The sequence below is a fragment of the Pelodiscus sinensis genome, chromosome 18 (assembly GCF_052426305.1).
Source record: "Pelodiscus sinensis isolate ZL-2025 chromosome 18, ASM5242630v1, whole genome shotgun sequence".
NCBI classification, from domain to species: Eukaryota; Metazoa; Chordata; order Testudines; family Trionychidae; genus Pelodiscus; species Pelodiscus sinensis.
Window position 1 is genome coordinate 29,505,284 of NC_143069.1, and position 23,888 is coordinate 29,529,171.

The 23,888-nt window shown below is 54.2% G+C and overlaps 1 protein-coding gene across 1 annotated transcript in view; it reads right to left on the minus strand.

Annotated features, from left to right (window-relative positions):
• Positions 1–23,888, minus strand: part of LOC142823756 (alpha-1B-glycoprotein-like) — a 415,238-nt gene that overhangs the window by 271,134 nt on the left and 120,216 nt on the right. The window contains exon 7 of the mRNA XM_089770049.1: positions 20,494–20,784. Within this exon, the coding sequence (XP_089626175.1) occupies positions 20,494–20,784 (291 nt within the window). The remainder of the gene's footprint in view (positions 1–20,493; positions 20,785–23,888) is intronic.

Sequence of the window (23,888 nt, forward strand, 5' to 3'; positions counted from 1 at the left end):
TATTCCATTCATTGGAAATTGACTTTAGCAGAAAGCATTGTGAACAGAGAGGGAAGATCTACATGGCAGGGCTAAAGCCGAAATAAGCTACGCAACCTCAGCTCTGTCAATTGTGTAGCTGAAGTTGAAATAGCTTAACTCGGCTTTGGGTGCTGTCTCGCCAGCAGGAAGTTGAAGGAAGAAAGTTCTTCCTCCCACTTCTCTTACTCCTTGTGAAATGAGGATTACAGGAGTTGGAGTAAGCAGTCCTCCAGCTCAACATTATTTCAACATTATGTCAAAATAACTGCTTGTAGTGTCGACATAGACTATGTTACTTTAGAATAACATTAGTTATTCTGAAATAACGCTGATGTGTAGACATTCCCAGAATGTCCCATCTCAGGCATCTGAAATAGAAGGTTTGTGTTCCTACCTGATAGGAATAAAGCTACATTTCCAGGGTTTTTTATATTAGAGCACATTAAGAAAGCAGTTCATACAAAGAGAGAAGCTACTTTTCCAGTTTTCAGAGGAAAACCTTATGTTGTGACCATATAACAAGAACCACGCAACTCCTTCTAGATTCTTTGAAGATGTCTGATAAGCATCCAAAGAAACAAACCATTTTAAAAATGCTTTTGCTAACGGTGAAATAAAGAGGTTACTTGTCTCTCTCTCAAAAAAAAAAAACCCAAAAAAACATTTGCTTTTCAGAGATTCGATTTATATAAAACATGAAAACAGGGAGGCTACGTCTACACTGGCCCCTTCTTCGGAAGGGGCATGCTAATTTCGAAAGTGGGAATAGGGAAATCCGCGGGGGATTTAAATAAACATGTCCACCGCTTTTTTTCCGGCTTAGGGAAAAGCCGGAAAAAAGCATCTAGACTGGCCCGATCCTCCGGAAAAGGGCTTTATTTCGGAGGATCGGGCCAGTCTAGACGCTTTTTTCCGGCTTTTCCCCAAGCTGGAAAAAAAGCGGTGCACATGTTTATTTAAATCCCACGGGGGATATTTAAATCCCCCGCGGATTTCCCTATTCCAACTTTCAAAATTAGCATGCCCCTTCCGAAGAAGGGGCCAGTGTAGACGTAGCCGGACTGTATAGCCCCATCACTGACAATAAAAGTTGTCAAGTCTCACCTTGTTAGCCTGTATTTGCAAAAACAACAAGAAGTCCTGTGGCACCTTAAAGGCTAAAAAAGTGGGAGGTTTCTCCACGAAAGCTGATGCCCAAATACATCTGTTAGTCTTTAAGGTGCCACAGGACTCCTTGTTGTTTTTAATAAAAGTTGTATCAGCTTTCTGATTTCATCTGGATTCTGACTTCAGCTGTAAGCTTCGTAAAGAGAGAATGTCCTGTGCCCAGGATTTATAACTAGAGGACTTACCTGGCATTGCCCAGGCGCAGAACCAGCTGAAGCAGAGGGTGGGGGTCAGCAGCTGCTCCCCAGGGGCAACCCCAGGCAGAAGAGGCTGCGCACTGGCCAGCAGCTGCTCCCTGGGGCAGGCCAGGGTGGTGGAGGATTTGTTGTTGGCCAGTGGCTGTTCCCTGGAGCAGGGAGCCTATTTGCCTTTAATGCTGGTCTCTGGGCCAACAGGCACTGCTCTTCCAGTGCTGCAACCCCCTCCCTCTCCCCTCCCTCCCCCCACACACACACACTCACAACTCTTTCTGGGTCAGGACCCCTCCAATTACATCACCAGGACATTTCAGATTTAAACAGCTGAAAGCATGAAATCTATGACTTTTCAAATTCTGTGACGATGAAACTGACCAAAATTCACCATAAATTCAGTAGGGCCCTACCTATCAGTGCTCTCCCATGTTTCAGGGGGAGGGTGTTCGTTTTGGGCATGGAAGGCAGCACATTAGAATGATATTCATGAGACCCTATTGTAGGGCAAAGTGCCCTAAACCCAGCTTCACACACACACACACTCCAGAGGCTAAGGGCTGTAGCAAAGTTTGGGGGGATCTCCCATGTCAGCTGCCGAGTGCACCTCACAGCCCTTGTTACTGATCTGTCACCTGCGTACTCTGGGGCACCCCACCTGTGTAATGTTGGCTCTTCCATGCTTTCCCAATTACAAGGCCTCATCAAGAGGTTGTTGCAGACTCATTGAGGGGGGTTCTCGGCCGGAGCTTAGCACACATTATGGGTTGCCTTCTCAAAAGGGGCAGATTTTCTCTCTGGAATGTACCGCACACTCTGCAGCCTCTGCTGATCCACATCAACAGCATCTGACACACACACACCCGCCAGCCTCCTGGGGACAGGGGGATGCAGGTTTGGTTTTTACATTGGTCCCCTCCAAATGGGTTGCTCCTGGGTATCTGTGGGTCTGCTTCCCAGGCCAGGGGAAACTGAGGCAGGACTCCCCCATGGTGCCACGGTACGGACATAGGGGCAAGGTGGGAGGAGGCCTGGAATGGGCAGGGTCAACGGCAGATGGGGTGGGGCCAAGGGCAGTCAGCCCTCAGCACCACCAGGATTGCCCCCCCTCACAGCAGTTCAAAGGGTTGGGAGTTCCAGGCCCCCCATGAATGTGTGGGCCCAGGGGCAATTCCCCGCCTTGTCCCTCCTGTTGGGGGCCTGAGCGGGTCTCTCCCTCCCCCGCACTGAGCTACCAACGGCCCCAGCCCAGCTTCCCCTCCTGGGGCCACCGCAGCTTGAGAAATAAACGGCCTTTGTGGCTGGGATGGTGGCGTAAGAGCCACGGGGCCGGCAGCCTCCAGCCCCTGAGGCAGCAGCTGCGGGCGACCTCTTCTGTGGCCGGGGGTGGGGAGCGGGTGAGGGCCAAGCTCCTGAGCCCCTCGTCCTTCTTCTGGAAGGCTAAGGGCTCCCCCCCATGCCCCACCAGGAGAATGCGTCCGGGAGCCGGGTTCCAAGGAGGGAGCAGGCAGAGCTGGGTCCCCGGGGGCAGGAGGGCGCTGGAGCAGCACAGTGAGGGCAGCTCTGGGGGGATGAGGAGAAGGTGTTTCTGACAGGTTGGGGGAAAGCAGGGGTGTGTGAGAGAACAGGAGGCCACAGGGGGCACAGGGGAGGGCTGTCAGTGTAGCTGTTGCTCAATCTGCCCTGCAGCTCCCCAGCACCATGTCTGGCTCCTGGCCTGGACGCCCTTCTTTAGGAGGGAGTCATGGCCCGTGAGGGTCATTTCCCCTGGCTGGCACCGCCGACCGGGGCTCCAGGGCACTCAGGCCTTGGAAGGGTTGCCAGGTTTTGTACCGGACAGTCCGGTATTTCAGGGTTCTGTCCGTGAAACAAATTGAGAAAATACAGGACATATAAAATTTCCTGTATTTTCTAATTAGGTAAGTTTATTATTATTAGGTCTATCAGTATGTAGTTGCGTACTGCCTGGCCGGCAGACACGCTCACGCTGCATCCGTGTCTCTACCAGCCAGGCAATACGCAACTACATGAGGTGAGGGTAGGGCTGGGAAGGAGGGAATTCCTGGTGCCGGACTCGCTTGTGCTTCGTCAGGACCATGCATGGGATGGGCAGCGCCCCTGGATCTGCATGCACCTGGGTCAGTCCCGCTCCCCGCCGGCCGATTCGCTCCCCCCCCCCGCTCCTTTCCTCAGCCAGCCCCACTCCTTCTAATCTCCCCTGGCCAGCCCTGCTTCCCACTGGGTGGTTCTCCCCCCACTCCTCCTCCCAATCTCCTAGACCAGCTCCACTCCCCCAGGCCTTCTCCCAGCCAGCCCTGCTTCCTGCCGGCCAGTACCGTCCCCCCCATCTGAGGACAAGTGTGTTTGTTTGTTTTTTTAAGCCACCTGGTAACCCTAGACCCTTGGGGAGTCAGGAGCCCAGAGGCCAGCAGGAGGAATTGGGGCTGATGGACGACTCCCCAGAGGGATGAGACAATTCCCCATCATTGGGGCTCTATGTTGTTTTCACTCCGGTTGCACCAAGACTGGATACAGGGAGTATGGGCTTGAGGCACAGGAGTCTGGCTGGGCACTGCCAGCCACATCCTAGCTGTGGAGCCTGTACTGAGGGCAGGACCTTGGGTGGGATTCGTGCCACCCCTCCACCTTCCAGGAGCTTCCAGTCCCGTCCCTGCCAGCGACAGCCTTGTGGGGATGGGCTGAAGGTGTGGCTGCAGGGAGGATATTTGGGGTCAGAGTTTGGGAGGGGGCACTGAGCCCAGCCCGTGCTCCTGCCCCAGAGAAGCTGCGTGTGGAGCCAGACCCCTGCTGCGGCCCATGGGATGGGGGGGTCGTGTCACACATTGGCAGGGCTGGGGGCCTATCCCCATGGGGTCCTCACCTGGCAAAGGGGTTCATGGCCCAGCCTGGCTGTGCAATCCCCTATCCTCCCCAAACCATGCCGGGCCCCGGGCGCCCCTGCTGACTGAGCTTCCCCCAGGGCTGCAAACAGAGCTTGGGAAATAAACCGCCCTGGCGGAGGAGCCGGAGGCGCAAGAACGGGGAGGCCTGGAGGCTTCTCTCCAGCACCTCACACCGCTCCGGCGCCTCAGCCCTGGCTGGGCTTCCCCTGCTGGCACAACGGCCGGTTGGGAAATAAACGGCGCCGGCAGCCGTTGGAGTGGGGCAAGCGCTGCCAGGCCACCGGCCTCCCGCCTCGGAGGGGAAAGCCTCACCGCCTGCAGGGAGCCCCTCATCCTTCCGGGGCTGAGGCGCCAGTTAGGGTGGGATAGGAGGTGTCTGTAGCCCAGCCTCGGAAGCAGGGGTGGGAAGAGGCCAGGCAGGGCAGGGGCTTGCGGGAAGGGAGGGAGTGAAAGCAGGGCCCGGAGGTGGGGAGGGGTGGTCCCAGGCCCTGCACCCTGTTAGGCACGGCCCTGGGTGCCAAAGAAACAGCCTGCAACTGGGCAGCAGGAGCTGGCACCGCCCCCCACCCCACCCCCTGCGCAGGGCAGGGTTGGGGATCGGGGCTATAAGAAAAGGGGCTGGGAGCCGAGAGCCCATCACTTGGGATCGTGTGTGAGCATCTGTCAGTGAATCACGGTACCTCCTGCTCCTGCCCCATGGAAACCCTGGTGAGTCTCCCTACCTCCTCCTGCCCCATGGAAACACTGGTGAAGTCCTCAGCTCCCTCCTGCCCCATGGATCCCAAGGCCTTGCCCTCTGCCCCCCATTTCACACCCACACTGAGTGGTTTTCAACCCCTCCAGGTGGGGCAGTCATGTCAACCCCCTCCCTCTTCCGCTGGAGTCCAATCCCGTGCATCACTGACCGTTGCTGTCCAGCCAGGTGCCTGGATATTGTTCGAAGGGCTAGAGCCTGCCCCCACCGCTCATTGCATCTGTCTCCCCCCTCCCTGGAGGGCCCAAGTCCCAGAAGCAGTGTGTTCTCAGAGGGTGGGATGCCACAGCTATGGCTGATGCTCTGTCTCTCCCCAGGTGCCTGGCCGGCTGCCCTGCAGCACCTTCTGGATGGCTGCCCTGCTGCTCTGGCTGGGGACAGGGGCACTCGGCGGGGACATCAGCACAGATAACCTCCACACCATCATCCAACACATCCAAGACCAGAAGCCGTGAGTAACTCCCTTCTCCCCCAGAGGCTGGGGGTTTATAGAGCCAACCCTGCCCCGCAGGAGATCCCTGCACCCTCCTCCCGAGCCCTCGTTGTGTCCATGCAGAGCAAGATTCCCTCCCAGTACAAGGTGGCCAGGGTGAAGGTGCACTGTGCTGGGAGCCAGGAGCTCTGCTCCCATCTCGGCTGTCTGGCACATGTTAAAACATCTGGTACGATCATGGCCCTGTAGCACCACCCTGGTTCCAGCCCTCTGCAACTCAGCTGCACCCGGCAACTTCAGGTGGAGGGCAGGGGTGAGAACCCAGCTCTCAGGTGCAGTGAAGGTGCCCCATGTCTGTGCTGTTTGCCTCTCAACCCCCCTCCCTGTCCCCTCTCTGAGCCAGGGAGAGCACGGAGGAGCCCTGATTGTCGAAACAACAGTAAAGAATAAAATTGTCAGGCACGTAGAAGAACATAATTTGTTGGACAAAAGTCAACCTGGTTTCTGTAAAGGGAAATCCTGTCTTACTAATCTATTAGGGTATGTCTACACTACAATGTTAGTTCGAACTAACGGACGTTAGTTCGAACTAACATTCATAGCCGCTACACTAGCGCTCCGCTAGTTCGAATTTGAATCGAACTAGCGGAGCGCTTAGTTCGAACTAGGAAAACCTCATTTTACGAGGATTAAGCCTAGTGCGAACTAGCTAGTTCGAATTAAGGGGTGTGTAGCCCCTTAATTCGAACTAGTGGGAGGCTAGCCCTCCCCAGCTTTCCCTGGTGGCCACTCTGGCCAACACCAGGGAAACTCTATGCCCCCCTCCCGGCCCCGGACCCCTTAAAGGGGCACGGGCTGGCTACGGTGCCCATGCCAGGTGCAAGCCTGCCAGCACCCAGCCAGCAGACCCTGCACCTGGCACGGCACAGAGCCACCCACCCGATGTCCCCCAGCCCACCCCCTCTTCCCGGGACCAGGCTGGCGGCTCCCGGGAGCTTGCCCTGGACCGCAAGAGGCGGGCACCTTCCTGGGCTAGTGCGGACATCGTGGACCTCGTCCACGATCTCCGCACTAGGCACAGGAAAGTGGCCGTCTAGGGCAGGAGAGCTGCCAGCCTGGCCACCCAGGAGCAGGTGTGCATGAAAATCAAGGGGGTCCACTGAGACCCCCGACCCTGAGCCCTGAGCTTACAATGGCCGTCCTGGGTCAGACCAAAGGTCCATCTAGCCCAGTAGCCTGTCTGCCGACAGCGGCCAACCCTAGGGACCCTGGAGGGGATGGACCGAAGACAGTGACTCTTGGGCCATTTGTCTCGTGCCATCCCTCTCCAGCCTTCCACAAACTTTGGGCAGGGACACCACTCCTACCCCCTGGCTAAGACTACTCCATGGACCCAACCTCCATGGCTTGATCTCACTTCTCTTTAAACTCTGTTCTAGTTGTAGCCTTCACAGCCTCCTGCAGCAAGGAGTTCCACAGGTTAACTATTTGCTTTGGGAACAACAACTGTCTCTTACTAGTTTCAAGCCTGCTACCCATTCCTTTCCTTTGGTGTCCTCTAGTCCTTCTTTATGGGAACTCAGGAAGAACTTTTCTGAATGCACCCTCTCCACCCAACCCCTGCTTTTAGAGACCTCTATCCTGTCCCCCCTCCGTATCCTCTTTTCTAAGCTGAACAGTCCCAGTCTCTGTAGCCTCTCTTCATCTGGGACCTGTTCCCAACCCCTGATCATGTTAGTTGCCCTCCCCTCTCCCAGCCTTTTTCTTCCCCTCTCCCACCTCCTTTTCCCAGTCTCCCCCAGTTTTGTTCAATAAAGACAGAGTCAATGTTGGAAGAAACGTTATCTTTATTTTGTACATATGTTGGGAAACTAACACAGCGAGGCACAGGCTATCCAATAAGTTTCTGGACTGCATTGGAGACAACTTTCTGTTTCAGAAGGTTGAAAAAGCTACCAGAGGAGAAGCTGTTCTGGATTTGGTTTTAACAAATAGGGAGGAACTAGTTGAGAACTTGAAAGTGGAAGACAGTATAGGGGACAGTGATCACGAAATAATAGAGTTCATGATCTTAAGGAAAGGTAGAAGGGAGACCAGCACAATTGAGGTAATGGATTTCAGGAAGGCAGATTTTGATAAGCTCAGAGAACTTGTAGGTAAGGTCCCATGGGAAGCAAGACTGAAGGGAAAAACAACTGAGGAGAGTTGGAAGTATTTCAAAGGGACGTTGTTAAGGGCCCAAAAGCAAACAATTCCGCTGTGTAGGAAAGATAGAAAATATGGCAAAAGACCAGCTTGGCTTAACAAGGAGATTTTGCATGATCTCAAAATAAAAAAGGAGTCTCATAAAAAATGGAAATTAGGACAAATAACAAAGGATGAATATAGGCAAGCAACACGGGAATGCAGGGGCAAGATTAGAAAGGCAAAGGCACAAAATGAGATCAAATTAGCTACAGGCATAAAGGGAAACAAGAAGACCTTTTATAAATACATTAAAAGCAAGAGGAAGACCAAGGACAGGGTAGGCCCACTGCTTAGTGAGGAGGGAGAAGCAGTAACAGGAAACTTGGAAATGGCGGAGATGCTCAATGACTTCTTTGTTTCGGTCTTCACCGAGAAGTCTGGAGGTGTGCCTAACATAGTGAATACAAGCAGAGAGAGGGTAAGTTTAGAAGATAGGATACACAAAGAACAAGTTAAAAATCACTTAGGAAAGTTAGATGTCAGTAAGTCACCAGGTCCTGATGAAATGCATCCCAGGATACTCAAGGAGCTGATAGAGGAGGTATCTGAGCCTTTAGCTATGATCTTTGAAAAATCATGGCAGACAGGGGAGATTCCAGAAGACTGGAAAAGGGCAAATATTGTGCCCATCTATAAAAAGGGGAATAAGAACAACCCAGGAAACTATAGACCGGTCAGTTTAACGTCTGTCCCAGGGAAGATAATGGAGCAGGTAATTAAGGAAATCATATGCAAACACTTGGAAGGTAATAAAGTGATAGGGAATAGCCAGCATGGGTTTGTGAAGAACAAGTCATGCCAAACTAATCTGATAGCTTTCTTTGATAAGATAACGAGCCTTGTGGATAAGGGAGAAGCGGTGGATGTCATATACCTAGACTTTAGTAAGGCATTTGATACGGTCTCGCATGATATTCTTATTGATAAACTAGGCAAATATAACTTAGATAGGGCCACGATAAGGTGGGTGCATAATTGGCTGGATAACCGTAGTCAGAGAGTGGTTGTTAACGGTTCTAAATCCTGCTGGAAAGGGATAACAAGTGGAGTTCCTCAAGGGTCTGTTTTGGGACCCATACTGTTCAATATCTTCATCAATGATGTAGATATTGGGATAGAGAGTACGCTTATTAAGTTTGCAGATGATACCAAACTGGGTGGGGTTGCGACTTCTTTGGAGGATAGGGACATAATTCAGAATGACCTTAGCAAGTTAGAGAAATGGTCGGAGGTAAACAGGATGAGGTTTAATAGAGAGAAATGCAAAGTGCTCCACTTAGGAAGGAACAATCAGTTCCATACATACAAGATGGGAAGCGACTGTCTAGGAAGGAGCATGGCAGAAAGGGATCTAGGGGTCATAGTGGACCACAAGTTGAATATGAGTCAACAGTGTGATGCTGTTGCAAAAAAAGCAAATATGATTCTAGGTTGTATTAACAGGTGTGTTGTAAGCAAAACTCGTGAAGTCATTCTGCCGCTCTACTCTGCACTAGTTAGGCCTCAGCTGGAGTACTGTGTCCAGTTCTGGGCGCCACATTTCAAGAAAGATGTGGAGAAATTGGAAAGGGTACAGAGAAGAGCGACAAGAATGATTAAAGGTTTAGAGAACATGACCTATGAAGCCAGGCTTCATGAACTGGGCTTGTTTAGTTTGGAAAAAAGAAGATTAAGGGGGGACATGATAGCGGCTTTCAAATATCTAAAAGGGTGTCACAAGGAGGAAGGAGAAAATTTGTTCCTCTTGGTTTCTGAGGACAGGACAAGGAGTAATGGGCTTAAAGTGCAGCAGGGGAGGTTTAGATTGGACATTAGGAAAAAATTCCTAACTGTCAGGGTGGTCAAATATTGGAATAAATTGCCAAGGGAGGTGGTGGAATCTCCCTCTCTGGAGATATTTAAGAACAGGTTAGATAGACATCTGTCAGGGATGGTGTAGACGGAGCTTGATCCTGCCTTGAGGGCAGGGGGCTGGACTCGATGACCTCTCGAGGTCCCTTCCAGTCCTATGATTCTATGATACATCAATAAGAAGGGAATGGCTTGCTAGTTCGAACTATCTAGCCCGTGCCGCGTGTAGCCGCGCGGCACGGGGTTCGAACAAGCCGGCATTTAAAAATGGCGCCGGCCGGCTTATGCAAATGAAGCCCGGGAAATTCAAATCCCGGGCTTCATTTGCAAGTGCGGTATGCCTACATTACCACCCTAGTTCGAACTAGGGTGGTAGTGTAGACATACCCTTAGAGTTCTTTGAAGGGGTTAACAAACATGTGGACAAGGGGGATCCAGTAGATATAGTATACTTAGATTTTCAGAAAGCCTTTGACAAGGTCCCTCACCAAAGGCTCTTGTATAAATTACATGGCCATGGGATAAGAGGGAAGGTCCTTTCATGGAGTGAGAACTGGTTAAAAGATAAGAAACAAAGGGTAGGAATAAATGGTAAATTTTCTGAATGGAGAGGGGTAACTAGTGGTGTCCCCCAAAGGTCAGTCCTGGGACAATCCTGTTCAATTTATTCATAAATGATCTGGAGAAAGGGGTAAGCAGTGAGGTGGTAAAGTTTTCAGATGATACTAAACTGTTTAGGATAGTCAAGACAGAAGCAGACTGTGAAGAACTTCAAAAAGATCTCACGAAACTGAGTGATTGGGCAACAAAATGACAAATGAAATTTAATGTGGATGAGTGTAAAGTAATGCACGTTGGAAAAAATAACCCCAACTATATGTACAGTATGATGGGGGCTAATTTGGCTACAACAAATCAGGAAAGAGATCTTGGAATTATCGTGGATAGTTCTCTGAAAACTTCCATGCAGTGTGCAGCGGCTGTCAAAAACGCAAATAGGATGCTAGGAATTATTGAGAAAGGGATAGAAAATAAGACCCAGAATATCTTACTGCCCCTGTATAAAACTATGGTACGCCCATGTGACGGTGCGTTGGGGTCCCCCGCCTCCTGCACCCCCGAAATGGCACGAACAGACTCCACCAGCCAGTAGAATAGAGGTGGTTTATTGCTTTTCCAGCATAGAGCACAGCACAGATGTCATCAGGTCACAGGGCAGGCCTAGGATACCTCAGCCCCCCTTGATATGGGGGGGGTCTCGGCTTCTAAACCCCCCAGGCAGTTGCTGAGGCTGCTTCCTCCATCCTCCCAGACAGAAACTAACTCAGGGTATGTCTACACTACAGCACTAATTCAAACTAACTTAATTCGAATTAGTTAATTCGAACTAAGCTAATTCGAATTAGTTAATTCGAACTAAGCTAATTCGAATTAGCATTTTGCTAATTCGAACTAGCATGTCCACATTGAGTGGACCCTGAACCGAGGTTAAGGCTGGCCGGAAGCAGTACCGGCAGGGCATCAGCTTAGGACTTAGAATGTGGAGCTGCTGTCTCAGGCTAGCCGAGGGCTGTGCTTAAAGGGTCCCGACCCCCACCCCGGACAGACAGTTCTCAGGGGTTCCCCGCCTGCAAAGCAATCCTGTCTTGGAGTGCCCTGAGTGCCCACACTCGGCACATCACAGCACTCGGCCATCAGACCGGCTGCACTTGCCGCAGGCTGCCATCTGGGGAGAGGGGGCAATCGGGGGGCTGCAGGAGAGCTTCCACCCCGAGGAGCCCGCAGAGCCAGCCCAGTCCTCCCCATCGGGGGCGCGTACCCCATTCCTCCCTCACCTCCTTCCACTTACCCCTCCCTATCCCCCCTACCTGATGTACAAAATAAAGGACACGTGTGGTCAAAAATAGAAACTCTCTTTATTGAACACAATTGGGGAGACTGGGAAAAGGAGGTGGGAGAGGGGAAGAGAGAGGGTGGGAGAGGGGAGGGCAACTAAAATGATCAGGGTTTGGAACAGGTCCCATATGAAGAAAGGCTAAAGAGCCTGGGACTTTTCCGCTTAGAAAAGAGGAGACTGAGGGGGGATATGATAGAGGTCTAGAAAAGCATGAGTGGTGTTGAGAGGGTTCATCAAGAAAAGTTCTTCATTAGTTCCCATAATAGAAGGACTAGAGGACACCAAATGAAATGAATGGGTAGCAGGCTTCAAACTAATAACAGAACACTCTTCTTCACAAAGCAAATAATCAACCTGTGGAACTCCTTGCTGCAGGAGGCTGTGAAGGCTAGAACTCGAACAGAGTTTAAAGAGAAGTTAGATAAAATCATGGAGGTTGGGTCCATGGAGTGCTATTAGCCAGGGGGTAGGAATGGTGTCCCTGGCCTCTGTTTGTGGAAGGCTGGAGATGGATGGCACGAGACAAATGGCTTGATTATTGTCTTCGGTCCATTCCCTCCAGGGTACCTAGTGGTGGCCACTGTCGGCAGACAGGCTATTGGGCTAGATGGACCTTTGGTCTGACCCAGTACGGCCATTCTTATGTTTTTGTGTTCTAAGCTCAGGGCTCAGGGTCGGGGGTCTCACTGGACCACCCTGATTTTCATGCAAACCTGCTCCTGGGTGGCCAGGCTGGCAGCTATCCTGCCCTAGACAGCCACTTTCCTGTGCCTAGTGCGGAGGTCAAGGATGAGGTCCACGATGTCTGCACTAGACCAGGCAAGCACCCGCCTCTTGCGGACCCGGGCAGGCTCCCGGGAGCCGCCAGCCTGGTCCCGGGAAGAGGGGGAGGGCTGGGTGGCAGCGTGTGGCTGGTTCGTGCCGTGCCAGGTGCAGGGTCTGCTGGCTGGGTGCTGGCAGGCTTGCACCTGGCATGGGCACCGTAGCCAGCCCGTGCTCCTTTAAGGGCTCCGGGGCCGGGAGGGGGGCAGACGAGTTTCCCCGGTGGTGCCCAGAGTGGCCACCAGGGAAAGATGCGGAGGGCTAGCCTCCCACTAGTTCGAATTAAGTGGCCACGCAGCCCTAAATTCAAACTGCTTAATTCGAACTAGGCGTTAGTCCTCATGGCATAAGGTTTACCTAGTTCGAATTAAGCGCTCCGCTAGTTCGAATTAAGTTCGAACTAGCGGTTTGTAAGTGTAGCACCTATCAAAGTTAATTCGAACGAAGGTCTGTTAGTTCGAATTAACTTTGTACTGTAGACAGACCCTCACTCTCCTCCAGCCCTGCCCCCCACTACGTCACAGTTCTCCCCCCTCCGAGAGCGAACTGAGCAGGGTCACTCCGCTCGTGACCTAGGGAAGTTCGGGTCCTCTGCGTGGGAACCCGCCCTGGGGACATGGGTGTTCCCCTTGACTCGAGCCGGCCGCGGCGAAGCCCCACATGAATTGGCCTCCCTCTGTCCACTCGCTGCACTGCTCCGGGGGGACTGGCACAGACCTGTCCTCGGGGGTCACACCCACCCTTCCACTGGCCTCGATCTCTGGCCAGAGTCTCTCGGGCCGGGGCCTTAAGCCCAGCGAGCCTTCTCTGGACAGGCAGGGCGGCTTCCACCCCCGACGCTCCATCCAGGGGGGTCTTCCCCTCCCATAACTCTCTCAGCGAGCCCAGAGGGTCCTCTATATGGGGTAGAGACCCCCAAGCTGCTTTCCTCCTGTCTTGGGCCTTCCCGCCCCTCTGGCAGGAGTCACAGGACCGGCAGTACCACTGCACGGCTGCAAACATCCCCGGCCAGTAGAAGTGTTGGAGCAGCCTTAGCCGGGTGCTCAGGATCCCCCGGTGGCCCCCAACGGGGACATCGTGGGCCAAATACAGCAGCTTGAGGCGATGCTTTTGGGGGACGACCAGCTGCCGCTGGACCCCCCCATGCCCTCACCTTCCTGGGGGGAAGCCATTCCCCTGCTCCCGCAGGAATCTCTCCTGGCCACCTCTCCCCAGGGGCTGAGCTGCACAGAGGCTAGCCTGGTCCCTCAGCCTCTGCAAGGAGGGGTCTGCCTGCACCTCAGCCTGGAATTCAGCCGCTGAGGCAGGGATCGGGACCCACTCCCCACCTTTGCCTAGGTCCAGAGTCCCAGCCTGGCTGGATCCCGTGTCTGCTGGGATGGAACCCTGAGGACTCTGCTGGGAGTCCTTCCCTGGATGCAGGTTAACAGCCTCCCACTGGCTCTGGCTACGGGTGGTGACTAGAGCCTGCTGGGATTCCTGGGGCCACTCCTCTAGGTCATTCCCCATCAGCACCTCGGTGGGAAAGTGTGGGTGCACCCCCACTTCCATGAGACCTTCCTTGGCCCCCCATTTCAGATGCACCCTGGCTACAGACACCTTAAATGGGGACCCGTCTATGCCCTTCAGGGTCAACTGCGTGTGGGGTAGTATCCGGTCTGGGGCCACTATGTCAGATCGGGCCAGAGTCACCTCCGCCCCCGTGTCCCAGAAACCCGTCACCTTCCTACCATCCACCTCCAGGGGTATGAGGCACTCGCTCCGCAGGGGCCGCCCTGCCCCCACCCAGTACACGAAGAAATCTGCCTCCCGAGGGTCAGACCTCCCAGGGGAGGGGCACTAAGCCTCCTTCCCCTCCCCTTAATATGGGGGGGTCTCGGCTTCTAAACCCCCCAGCCTGTTGCTGAAGCTGCTTCCTCCATCCTCCCAGACAGAAACTAACTCACTGTCCTCCAGCCCTACCCCCCACTACGTCACAGCCCACATCTTGAATACTGTGTACAGATGTGGTCTCCTCACCTCAAAAAATATAGTTTGGACTTAGAAAGGGCTCAGAAAAGGGCAACTAAAATTATTAGGGGTTTGGAATGGGTCTCATATGAAGAGAGGTTAAAGCAACTGGGACTTTTCAGTTTAGAAAAGAGGAGACTGAGGTGGGATATGATAGAGGTCTATAAAATCATGAGTGGTGTGGAGAGGGCGAATAAAGAAAAGTTATTTATTAGTTCCCTAAATAGAAGAACTAGAGGACACCAAATGAAGTTAATGGATAGCAGGTTTAAAACTAATAAAAGAAAGTTCTTCTTCACACAGCGTGTTATCAACCTGTGGAACTCCTTGCCAGAGGAGGCTGTGAAGGCTAGGACTATCACAGAGTTTAAAGAGAAGCTAGATAATTTCATGGAGGTTAGGTCCATAAAAGGCTATTAGCCAGGGGATAGAAATGGTGTCCCTGGCCTCTGTTTGTCAGAGGCTGGAGAGAGATGGCAGGAGACAAATCACTTGGTCATTGTCTTCGGTCCACCCTCTCTGGGGCACCTGGTGCTGGCCACTGTCGGCAGACAGGAAACTGGGCTAGATGGACCTTTGGTCTGACCCAGTACGGCCGTTCTTATGTTCTTATGATCCCCAGTATTTATCTCTGCCGCACTGCGCTGTGCATCTTGGGGGCCGACTTTGTGTTGCAGCCCCATGTGAACACTCTGGATAGCCAGTATGGCTCATGGGCAGGGCCGGCCCTGGGCACCCACAGAATACTCAGGTGCACCAGTCCCCTGAATGTCCTGGGGCCCGAGGAAGCCGTGTGTTAAGTATGAGGCGGCAGGGATTCCAGGGGCCACTCCAGTCCCCAGCTGTCCCCCCTCCCTCCATGGGCTGCGCTATACAGCCACTCACCAGCTGTTTCCTCTTCTGGCCAAAGGGAAAATTGTCACTGGTCTCTGGCTACAGACCCTTCATAACTGCCCCCTGGTCTGTCTGTGTCCACCACCCCCCTCCCCAGCTCTTGCTACTCCCTGCCTGGCCCCTTCTGTCTGCTCCCCTGTGAGATTCTCTTCCCCGTTCCTCTCCCTGCAGCCCTGGACCTACCCCCACCTCACAACTGCCTCTTCAGCACCACAGCCCTTGCGCACAGCCCCCTCTTGGTCTCCCCTCATGGCCCACGGCGGAGGGGTTCAGGTGGTCCTAAGACACCACACTTGGTGAGCAGGGCCCTGCTCCAGAGGGAACATGCAGCCCGGTGGTGCTGACGGACCAAAGCTCACCCCAGGCTGCAGATTCCTGCGACCACTCTCCACATTGATTTCATTTGCCTGGGGCACAGCCAGCCCCTGCCCCAGGCTGGAGCCCTGAGAGCCTCAAACCTGCCAGTGACGGCCCCACGTGCACCCACCCCTGTGTCCTGCCTGCTGGGACCAGGGGCAGGATGGTCTGAGCCCCATGGGCCCTCACAGCTCTTTGCTTTGCCTTCCCTCAGGGCTAACATGACAGCTCAATACGCCTTCGCCGTCAGCCTGGGCCAAACCTATTGCTTGAACACACAGGGTCTGAGGAAGGTGCTGTCCAGAGACAAGCTGAAGAAGATGTACAAAGGCATAAGCCATGCAGGCGACCTGTACAACTCAGGCACGAACCTCGTGGCAGCCCGGGTGAGGTACCTGGACGAGACTCGGAGGGAGCATGCTGAGTGGCGCCTGCTCCAGGGTGGCAATAACAGCCCCGTGCAGAAGCTCCTGGCCCAGACCTACCAGGATAACAGCTGCCTGATCTTCTTCACCCTCAACTCACCCTGCCTGGAGACCTGCCTGAGGAAGAATGGGGACTACAACATCCTGCCGATGGTGAACGACACCTTCCGCCTCATCAACAACAACTACAAGGCCTTCGTCTTCCAGCAGATCTACGACAAGGACCAGGGGAAGGGCCAGGAGCTGCTGCGGGCCTGGTCCGAGCTGCAGAACACCGTGCCCCTGATGCGCTGCGACAACAACGGCTGCCGGAACTACGCGGGAGACGGCACGTCCAACCGGCGCAACCGCTGACTGGACGGGAGGCAGCAGCTGCACCCGCCTGGCAGGGGGCAGTAGAGAGACCAGGGGGCACTGTCAGGGGAGAGGAGATGTGGGGGAGGGGTACTGTGGGAGGGATGGGGGATGGAGGGTGAGGAGTGGGGGCACTGTGGGAGGGAGGGATGGGCTATTGGGTACCACTGGGGAAATGGGCAGATGTTGGGGGTGGAGGTGGAGGGACTTTTTTTTTGCAAGGCCTGTAATTTTGCCCTGTTTTCCTCCCCATGTGATTAACACCAATAAAGGGTCAGAGCATCCTGGGTCCTCCTGTCTCTGTCCGTGTCTGGGCTTTCCACAGCACGAGAGGCCTCCCAGTCTCCCTAGCAGTACCCCCTTCACCCCCTTTTCTATGGGGCTCCCCCGGCCCAGACCCCTGACAGAATCACCCCTTGGAAGGGAGGCCGGGCAGCCTTTGCTCGCTATGGATCAACCCAGCATGTGCTGCCCCCTGCTGGTTGAGTGGAAGGAGACCTGTTAGGAGCACAAAGTGCAAACCCCAGTTTGCAAGTCCCCTGCTAGTCCCTCTCTGCCAGGGTGACTGGTGAATGGGAATTGGGGGTAAGGGGGACCGATCACATGACTCCCCCCCCAGCCAAGAGAAGGGATGGAACAATACCTCTCTGCCCCAAAGCCCACCTGTCCAAAACTTGCTCCACCCCCTGCCCCACCTCTCCCTCCTCTCCTGAGCGATGTAACCCAGGGGACTAGCAGGGCCCCTCCTTCCCAAGGTGTTTGGTGACACATGACCCCTCGTCTCTCTCTCCCTCTCTCTCTCTCTGCCAGGGAAGGAATTGGAGCACTCAGAACAAAGTCTATTGAATGGAGAGTTACAAGCATCATTCAGTTGCACAGTGAGGAAGTGATGGGGAATGACTGGGGCATCCCTCTCCACTTCCCTCCATGCTGTTCAGAACTCCCCTTTCATGGCCTTAAAGAGCCGCTTGGCCCCAGCTCCCCCAAAGCAGCAGGGAAGGTAGAACCGGCCCAGTGGGCTCTGCTGGGCTCCGGCACAAGGATGCCCCAGTGAGGGCAGCTTGTGGTCATGGGCTGGGCTACTGTGATGGAGACACTAGCAGAGGGGTCACTGCTAAGGGGCTGTGCTAGCAGGGCTGTTCAGGGCATATGTCACCTCCCAGGGTACTCAGGGAAACTTATTGCCCCAGCCGATCTGCCTGGGATCCACCGGCCCTCTCGTCTGATCCTCACTGCCTTGGAGCTCACCTGCCAGTGAGCTGCACTAGAGATGAGGCCAATGACTCCAGGGCTAGATACAAGAGTCTTTACACCTTGAGCCAAATCGCCGGGCTCTCAGGATGAGCATTGTCCCAGACTCCCCGTGTTTACATGTGTGGCTAGGGGCAGGAGGCCAACCACACCCCCGCCCCAGCAGGTTCCACAGGCAAAATATGCAACAAACTCTGCTGTGTGTGTTTGTGAGAGAGATTCATACCCCCACTGACCCTGCCTCTGAGTTTTTCAGGCACAAACTTGTTTTCAAGGTGTCTTTTCATTGCATGAATCAGGTGAAACCAGAACATGATCGTGCCTGGAACCCTCGTCCTGGCCCGGTCCCGTCACACCAGGCTCAAATGCAGAACAAGGAGACGCTCAGCATAGATCAGCACCAGGGTTTCAATCCCCACATCCACAGCTTGTTCTCAGAGCTCCAGGAGGGATTCTTAGCCTCCTCTCCTCCTCCCAAGCAGCCCCGGGAGAAGGTTTCTCAGCGGTTTATTCACTGCTCTGCAGGGGTGTGTTGGTGCCCAGAATTCCTGGATTCTTCCCACCACCTCCCTTCCCCAGCTCTGGGGGAGGAGAGTGGCTTAGTCATTCGAGATCCAAGACCCCAACCTAGATCAGTGATGCTGAAAACAGAGTGGGGCAGCAGCAGATCAGAGGGGATTTTCTCATTTGAGAAACCTGGGTCCTGGATATGTCTAGCCATTTTCCCCATACCACAAACTGAAATTTGGCAGCTTCAAACGCTGTCCCAGAAGCAATGACCCCCCAGGTGAGAGTGGGCACCCCAAGCGAGGGTTGCCACCCAGGAGCCGAGGGGCCAAGTATGGGCACGACCAGTGAATCATGACAGAGCGTTAACCAGTTAAGCCCAGATTGATAGAATCAGATTTGCAAACAAACTCAGGCTTTGCTGGCTCCCTCTGGAGTCAGGTGTGAAAATTCTTTTGTTACGGCTACTTTTAAATCCTTGATTGAGTGCCCAGGCAGGTTACAACGTTCCCCTGCAGGTCTATGTGTGTTGCCATCCCTGATGTCTGATTAGTGCCCATTTAACCTTTGGCCCAGAGTCTGGTTTGGCCAGTATACACGGCAGAGGGGCATTGCTGGTGTTGGATTACAATTTGTGTTAATACTAATGGCAATGTCTGTAATGATTGGGAGAACACAAAAGAATGAAGTCTGTGCTTGGCACAAAGTAGGGAAACACCCTCCATTTAAAGAATGAAATTCTGGCCTTGTGCACATAAATACAGTTCACTCAGGTTGCTTAGGCCTGCTTGATATTCAGTTGATGGAAGGCGCTTTACCTGTTTTAACCAATTTGGCTGTTGTGGGATCACATGTAATACTAAATACAGGAATTGTGAGATATGACCACCCATGCTTATCGTTACTGGAGGAATGCAGAAAAGTCAGACTGTGTTTAACTCAGCTCTAAGGGAAGAGACACTGACAGTGAAAATAACCTCAGATGGACATAAGGAGTCTCTTTTTTTATTTTAAATGTTTTTCCATGGGTCCTGGAATTTCTTGCGGGTGGACTGTGCTTTGAGCCAAGAGCCAAATCCACCACAATCCAAAGGAAGATGCAGCCAGCAGAGGGCAGCACATCTCTGAACTCTGGCCTGTCCTGACCAAGGGCAGCAACTGTGAATGGGGTGCAGAGAAGGGTTGGCGTGTGTGTGACATGGAGCAGAGGGCACACCTGGGGCTACATGGGACAGAAGGCAAGTGGGGGCAGAGGGAGTTTTGCTGGGTCTCAATGGGACAGGTTGAAGGTGGGGGTGGGGGGAAGAGGACAGGGGTATGTGGTGAGGGAGCTCATCAGAGTTTCCATGGGTCAGGAGCAGGAGGTGCTGTCACTCACTGACAGATGCTCACCCAGCCCTCAGCAATGAACTCTCAGCTTCCAGCCCCCCATCTTATAGCCCCATTCACACCCCTCCCCCCAGAACAAGCCCACTCCTGCTGTCCCCATGCCCAGGCCAGAGGAGATGACGCCAAGTGGGACTCAGCTTCTTCATTCAATATTGCCTTGAAGAAAACTCCCTGGGGCTGAGCTAGGAGAGCTGGGGCAGATGGGGGATGGGATGGGAAGTGGTGAGGGGTGACAAAGTTGAGGTTAGGCTGGGACATGGAGAGGGCAGATGAGGGCTAGGACATGGCAAAGGATTACAAGGATAGGGGATGGCAGGTGGTCAAGTAAAGAGAGGAGGGGCATGGTGAGGACACTGGGACAGTTGAGTGGGGGATGGGAGGTGGCAAAGGCTAGGACAGATGTGCAGGGGCATGGGAGATGGCCAGCTGAGGGCAGTATAAATAAAGGCTCCTGGAGGAGAGAAAGGCAGACAGGGTAGGCAAAGGCAGCAGGTCCATATCCTCTTGCCAATGATGAGTGGCCATGTCAGACTGCAATTTGCTCCTGAGTTAAGGGGCTAGATGAAGACTGGCAGTGGAGTCGGGTCACTGAGGCAAGGTGGGCATAGGGGTCTGTAGGTTCTCAGAAGGGAAGGGGACCTCAGCATGTGAGGGCACTGTGGCAGGGGAGGATGCCACAGTCTGGAAGGGGTGCAGAAGTGGAAGAAAAATAGGTAACAGTGGGTGAAACTGTCATTGTGTGTTGGGGGGTGTTCCAAAGACAAAGAGCTGCAGCTCCCTAGTTGTTGGATCACAGACCCCTGCTCTGTAGCTCTCCCTGGGTGCAGGGATCCCCTTTCTTCAGCCCCAAACATCCAGTGGCTGCTGCTCCTCCCCCTGCTTGGGACCCCCACAGAGATTCCATCCCTGCTCCTTGGCCAGACGTCCCCTCTGCAGGGCCAAAGACCCCGGGCAGAGCCTGACTCTGAGCAGCCAAGCAGCCGAACCTCTCTAAGGTTCCACCTGAGCCGGGCCCCTCACCTGCTACCACCAGTTCCACGGGGTCGCTGGGATGTGACCAGGTGGGACGGTACCACTTGTTGCGAAAGTGGCAGTGGTAGCTCCCTGTGTCTGCCTGGCTCACGGAAGGGAAGGGAAACTCGGCCACGTGCCCAGCTGGCTTCGCAAACCCCATCGCGGTCGGGTTCCCATCTTTGTACAGCTGGTACTGAGCTTTCCAGTATGAACCCTGACACCGGACGGCTGTGGCTGCTCCCAGGGTGACTCTCCCGCTGGGGTGCAGGGAGATGGAGGGTTTGGGGAAGCTGGTCTCTGCAGTGGGAAAGGAACAGGCCTTGAGACAGACCCTGGCACAGTCACTGGGCCACCTTTGCCTCACAGAGACATGCCTGGGAGAAACCCAGCCAGAGGAATCTCTCCCAGACCCCGGACAGTCTTTGGAGCTATGAACACAACTGCCCCAGGCCCTAAGCCCAGAGCTCCCCTCTGTGCCCATCGGTCTGCCTCGTGGGCCCCCCACATCCCCACCTGGGAGCCAGGTTCTATCCCCAGCTCTGGGAGCCGAGAGGTGTCTAGAGGTTAGGGCAGAGGAGGGACTGGGAGTCAGAGATGCTGCTGGAGGCACAGACAGTGAGAAAAAGCCCCTGCCCTGAAGCCATATAGAAGGGGCAAAGGAGGGTGATTAGCCCTTGATTATACAAGGGTAAGTGGTGCCGTGGGCAGCCCCAGAGCCTCCTGTGGTGATGTGGGGGCTTTGTGGGTGGTTTGAAGGGTTCACATGCTGGGGGGGGGGGGGTCTCAGTGTCCCTGGGTGTTACTGGTATAATGAGGGGAGGGGAAGGGAGTTTGGTGTTACAGGGACCAGCACAGAACTGGAGCCCCCAGCGACTGGTGACCGGGAGACCCAGCTCGGGTGGCACAGCCCGGTCTAGCCAGTGGGAGCCAAGGGGCAGCAGGGAGAGGCTCTCAGGGTATGTCTACACTACCCCGCTAGTTCGAACTAGCGGGGTAATGTATGCATACCGCACTTGCTAATGAAGCCCGGGATTTGAATTTCCCGGGCTTCATTAGCATAAGCGGGGAGCCGCCATTTTTAAATCCCCGCTGCTTCGAACCCCGTGTAGCGCGGCTACACGGGGCTCGAACTAGGTAGTTCGGACTAGGGTCCTATTCCGAACTACCGGTACTCCTCGTGAAACGAGGTGTACCGGTAGTTCGGAATAGGCACCCTAGTCCGAACTACCTAGTTCGAGCCCCGTGTAGCCGCGCTACACGGGGTTCGAAGCAGCGGGGATTTAAAAATGGCGGCTCCCCGCTTATGCTAATGAAGCCCGGGAAATTCAAATCCCGGGCTTCATTAGCAAGTGCGGTATGCATACATTACCCTCCTAGTTCGAACTAGGAGGGTAGTGTAGACATACCCTCAGTGACCTGCCCAGCTGGTCCCAGCCAGGAGAGAACAAAGGCGGGAGGAGAGGAAAGGAGAAAGGGGCCCAGGCAATCCCAGTTACCTGGCTAGAATACAATGGACATGGGCGGGGCTGCTGTCGGGGGATATAGGAGGCTCGGCTGGAAGAAGGGGGCTTCTGCACTGCAGAAGGGGCAGGTGGAGCCCACCTGATTGCTCGGGAGACTCAGACGTGCTGGGCCAAGGAGGGGCCAGGCCGACAGGCCTGAGAGATCCTTTGATGTTATGTACCCTCCTATGCCGGCTGAGAGTCGCTCTGGGCTGGAGAACAGGGCTGCTCCATTCCCTCCGCGAGTGAGGGCCCTGTGGGTCCAGAGTGAGGGGCCTCACAGCAGAGAAAGGCTTGGGGTTCAGAGAGGTGCGGTCCCAGGAGGCAGGGGGCTGCACCCTTAAGAGAAGGGTCTGTCGCTCTGACACCTCCCTGCATCCACAAGGACCCTGCGGGCTGGAATCTGATCTCAGAACCCCCAGTGTCAAAACAAGAAGGTGGAATCTAGTTTTGGGGTGAACATGCAGGAATCAGCAACTCTTCCCCACCCTCCACCTGTCCCTAACAGAGATACTCACGTCCCAACACCCTGAGTTGCTCCGCCAGCCAGCAGCCTGGAGAGGAGACAGCTCATTAGGGACCAGAACTCAGAGCGATTGTTGTTACAGGGACCAGCACAAAACTGGAGCCCCCAGCCACTGGTGCCCTGGTGACCCACAGACCCAGGTCGGGTGGCACAGCCAGGTCTGGCCAGAGAAAGGCCATTGGGCTGCAGGGAGAGGCCCCTGGTAACCTACCCAGCTGGTTCCAGCCAGCAGGGTCTTAGATCCCTCCGCCCCGCCATGGGCCCACACTCTGGCTGTCTCTGATACTCACAGAAGAAGAGGACGGTGAAAGCAGATGCCATGATGGGCAGTGAGGAGCTCAGATGCTGGCTGCAGCTACAGGAAGCTGACGGTGTCTCGTCTCTTTGTGCATCCATCATGCCTTGGCTCTATCTGCAGATGAAATCTGGTGCGGTCACAGTAAGCAGCAGAGGTCCCTGCCCAAATCAGGAAACCCTGAGGCCAAGTGTCACGTAGCTCGCAGCTGGTCTGTTTGTCTTGGGGGGGGGGGGGGGAACTGGTCACTGTCAAACTACCCTGTGTCCTTAGCTAACGTGCGTCTGAGTGGGATCTAGGAAGCCGCAGAGTCTCATCTTCAGTCTTTGATTGGCGACTATTTCCTGCAAATTGCACTCACCCCTTTTTTACAGGCAATCCAATTGCAATTATGCAATGAAACGATGGCGCCACAAACCACATGAATGAGGGGGCAGAGTTAAGGGTGTTTGGGACACAGTCACTGTGGCATTTCCTGTTGCTGGAGAGTTTGACTCTGCAGCCTCCCCTCCCAGCCTGCAAACCTGCCCATGTGCAGCACGTATCCTGGCACCATGCAAGTAGCAGGCGTGATAGGGAGCTGCAACTGGATTTGCTGCCCCTTGTGCCGTAGCTGAGCGGTGATGATGGTTTTACACTGTAACACCTGGTTCTAAGGGTCTTTTCTCAGCCTTGGAATTAAATAAACCAGTTTCAAAAGAAAACGGGAGCAAGAGAAGTTCCATCCTGTGTCCCTGCCATGGCATACGCACACCCTGTCCCTTGGGGGGCGGGGTATCCCAGGGTATGGGCATCGCCTAGTCTCTGCTGGCAACCTACTTCTGTCAATAAAAAGCAAGCCTCTGTCTATGGTAATACAGTCTAAGGGTATGTCTACACTAGCTCGTTAATTCGAGCTAGGTAGGCAAATCAGGGAACCAGAGTTGCAAATGAAGCCCGGGATTTAAATATCCTGGGCTTTATTTGCATGTTCCTGTCCAGCCACCATTTATAAATCCCCCTTAGTCCAAACGAACTGTCCGCGGCTACACGCAGCAGTTTAAAGTTAATCTGAACTAAGTCCTTAGTTTGGATTAAC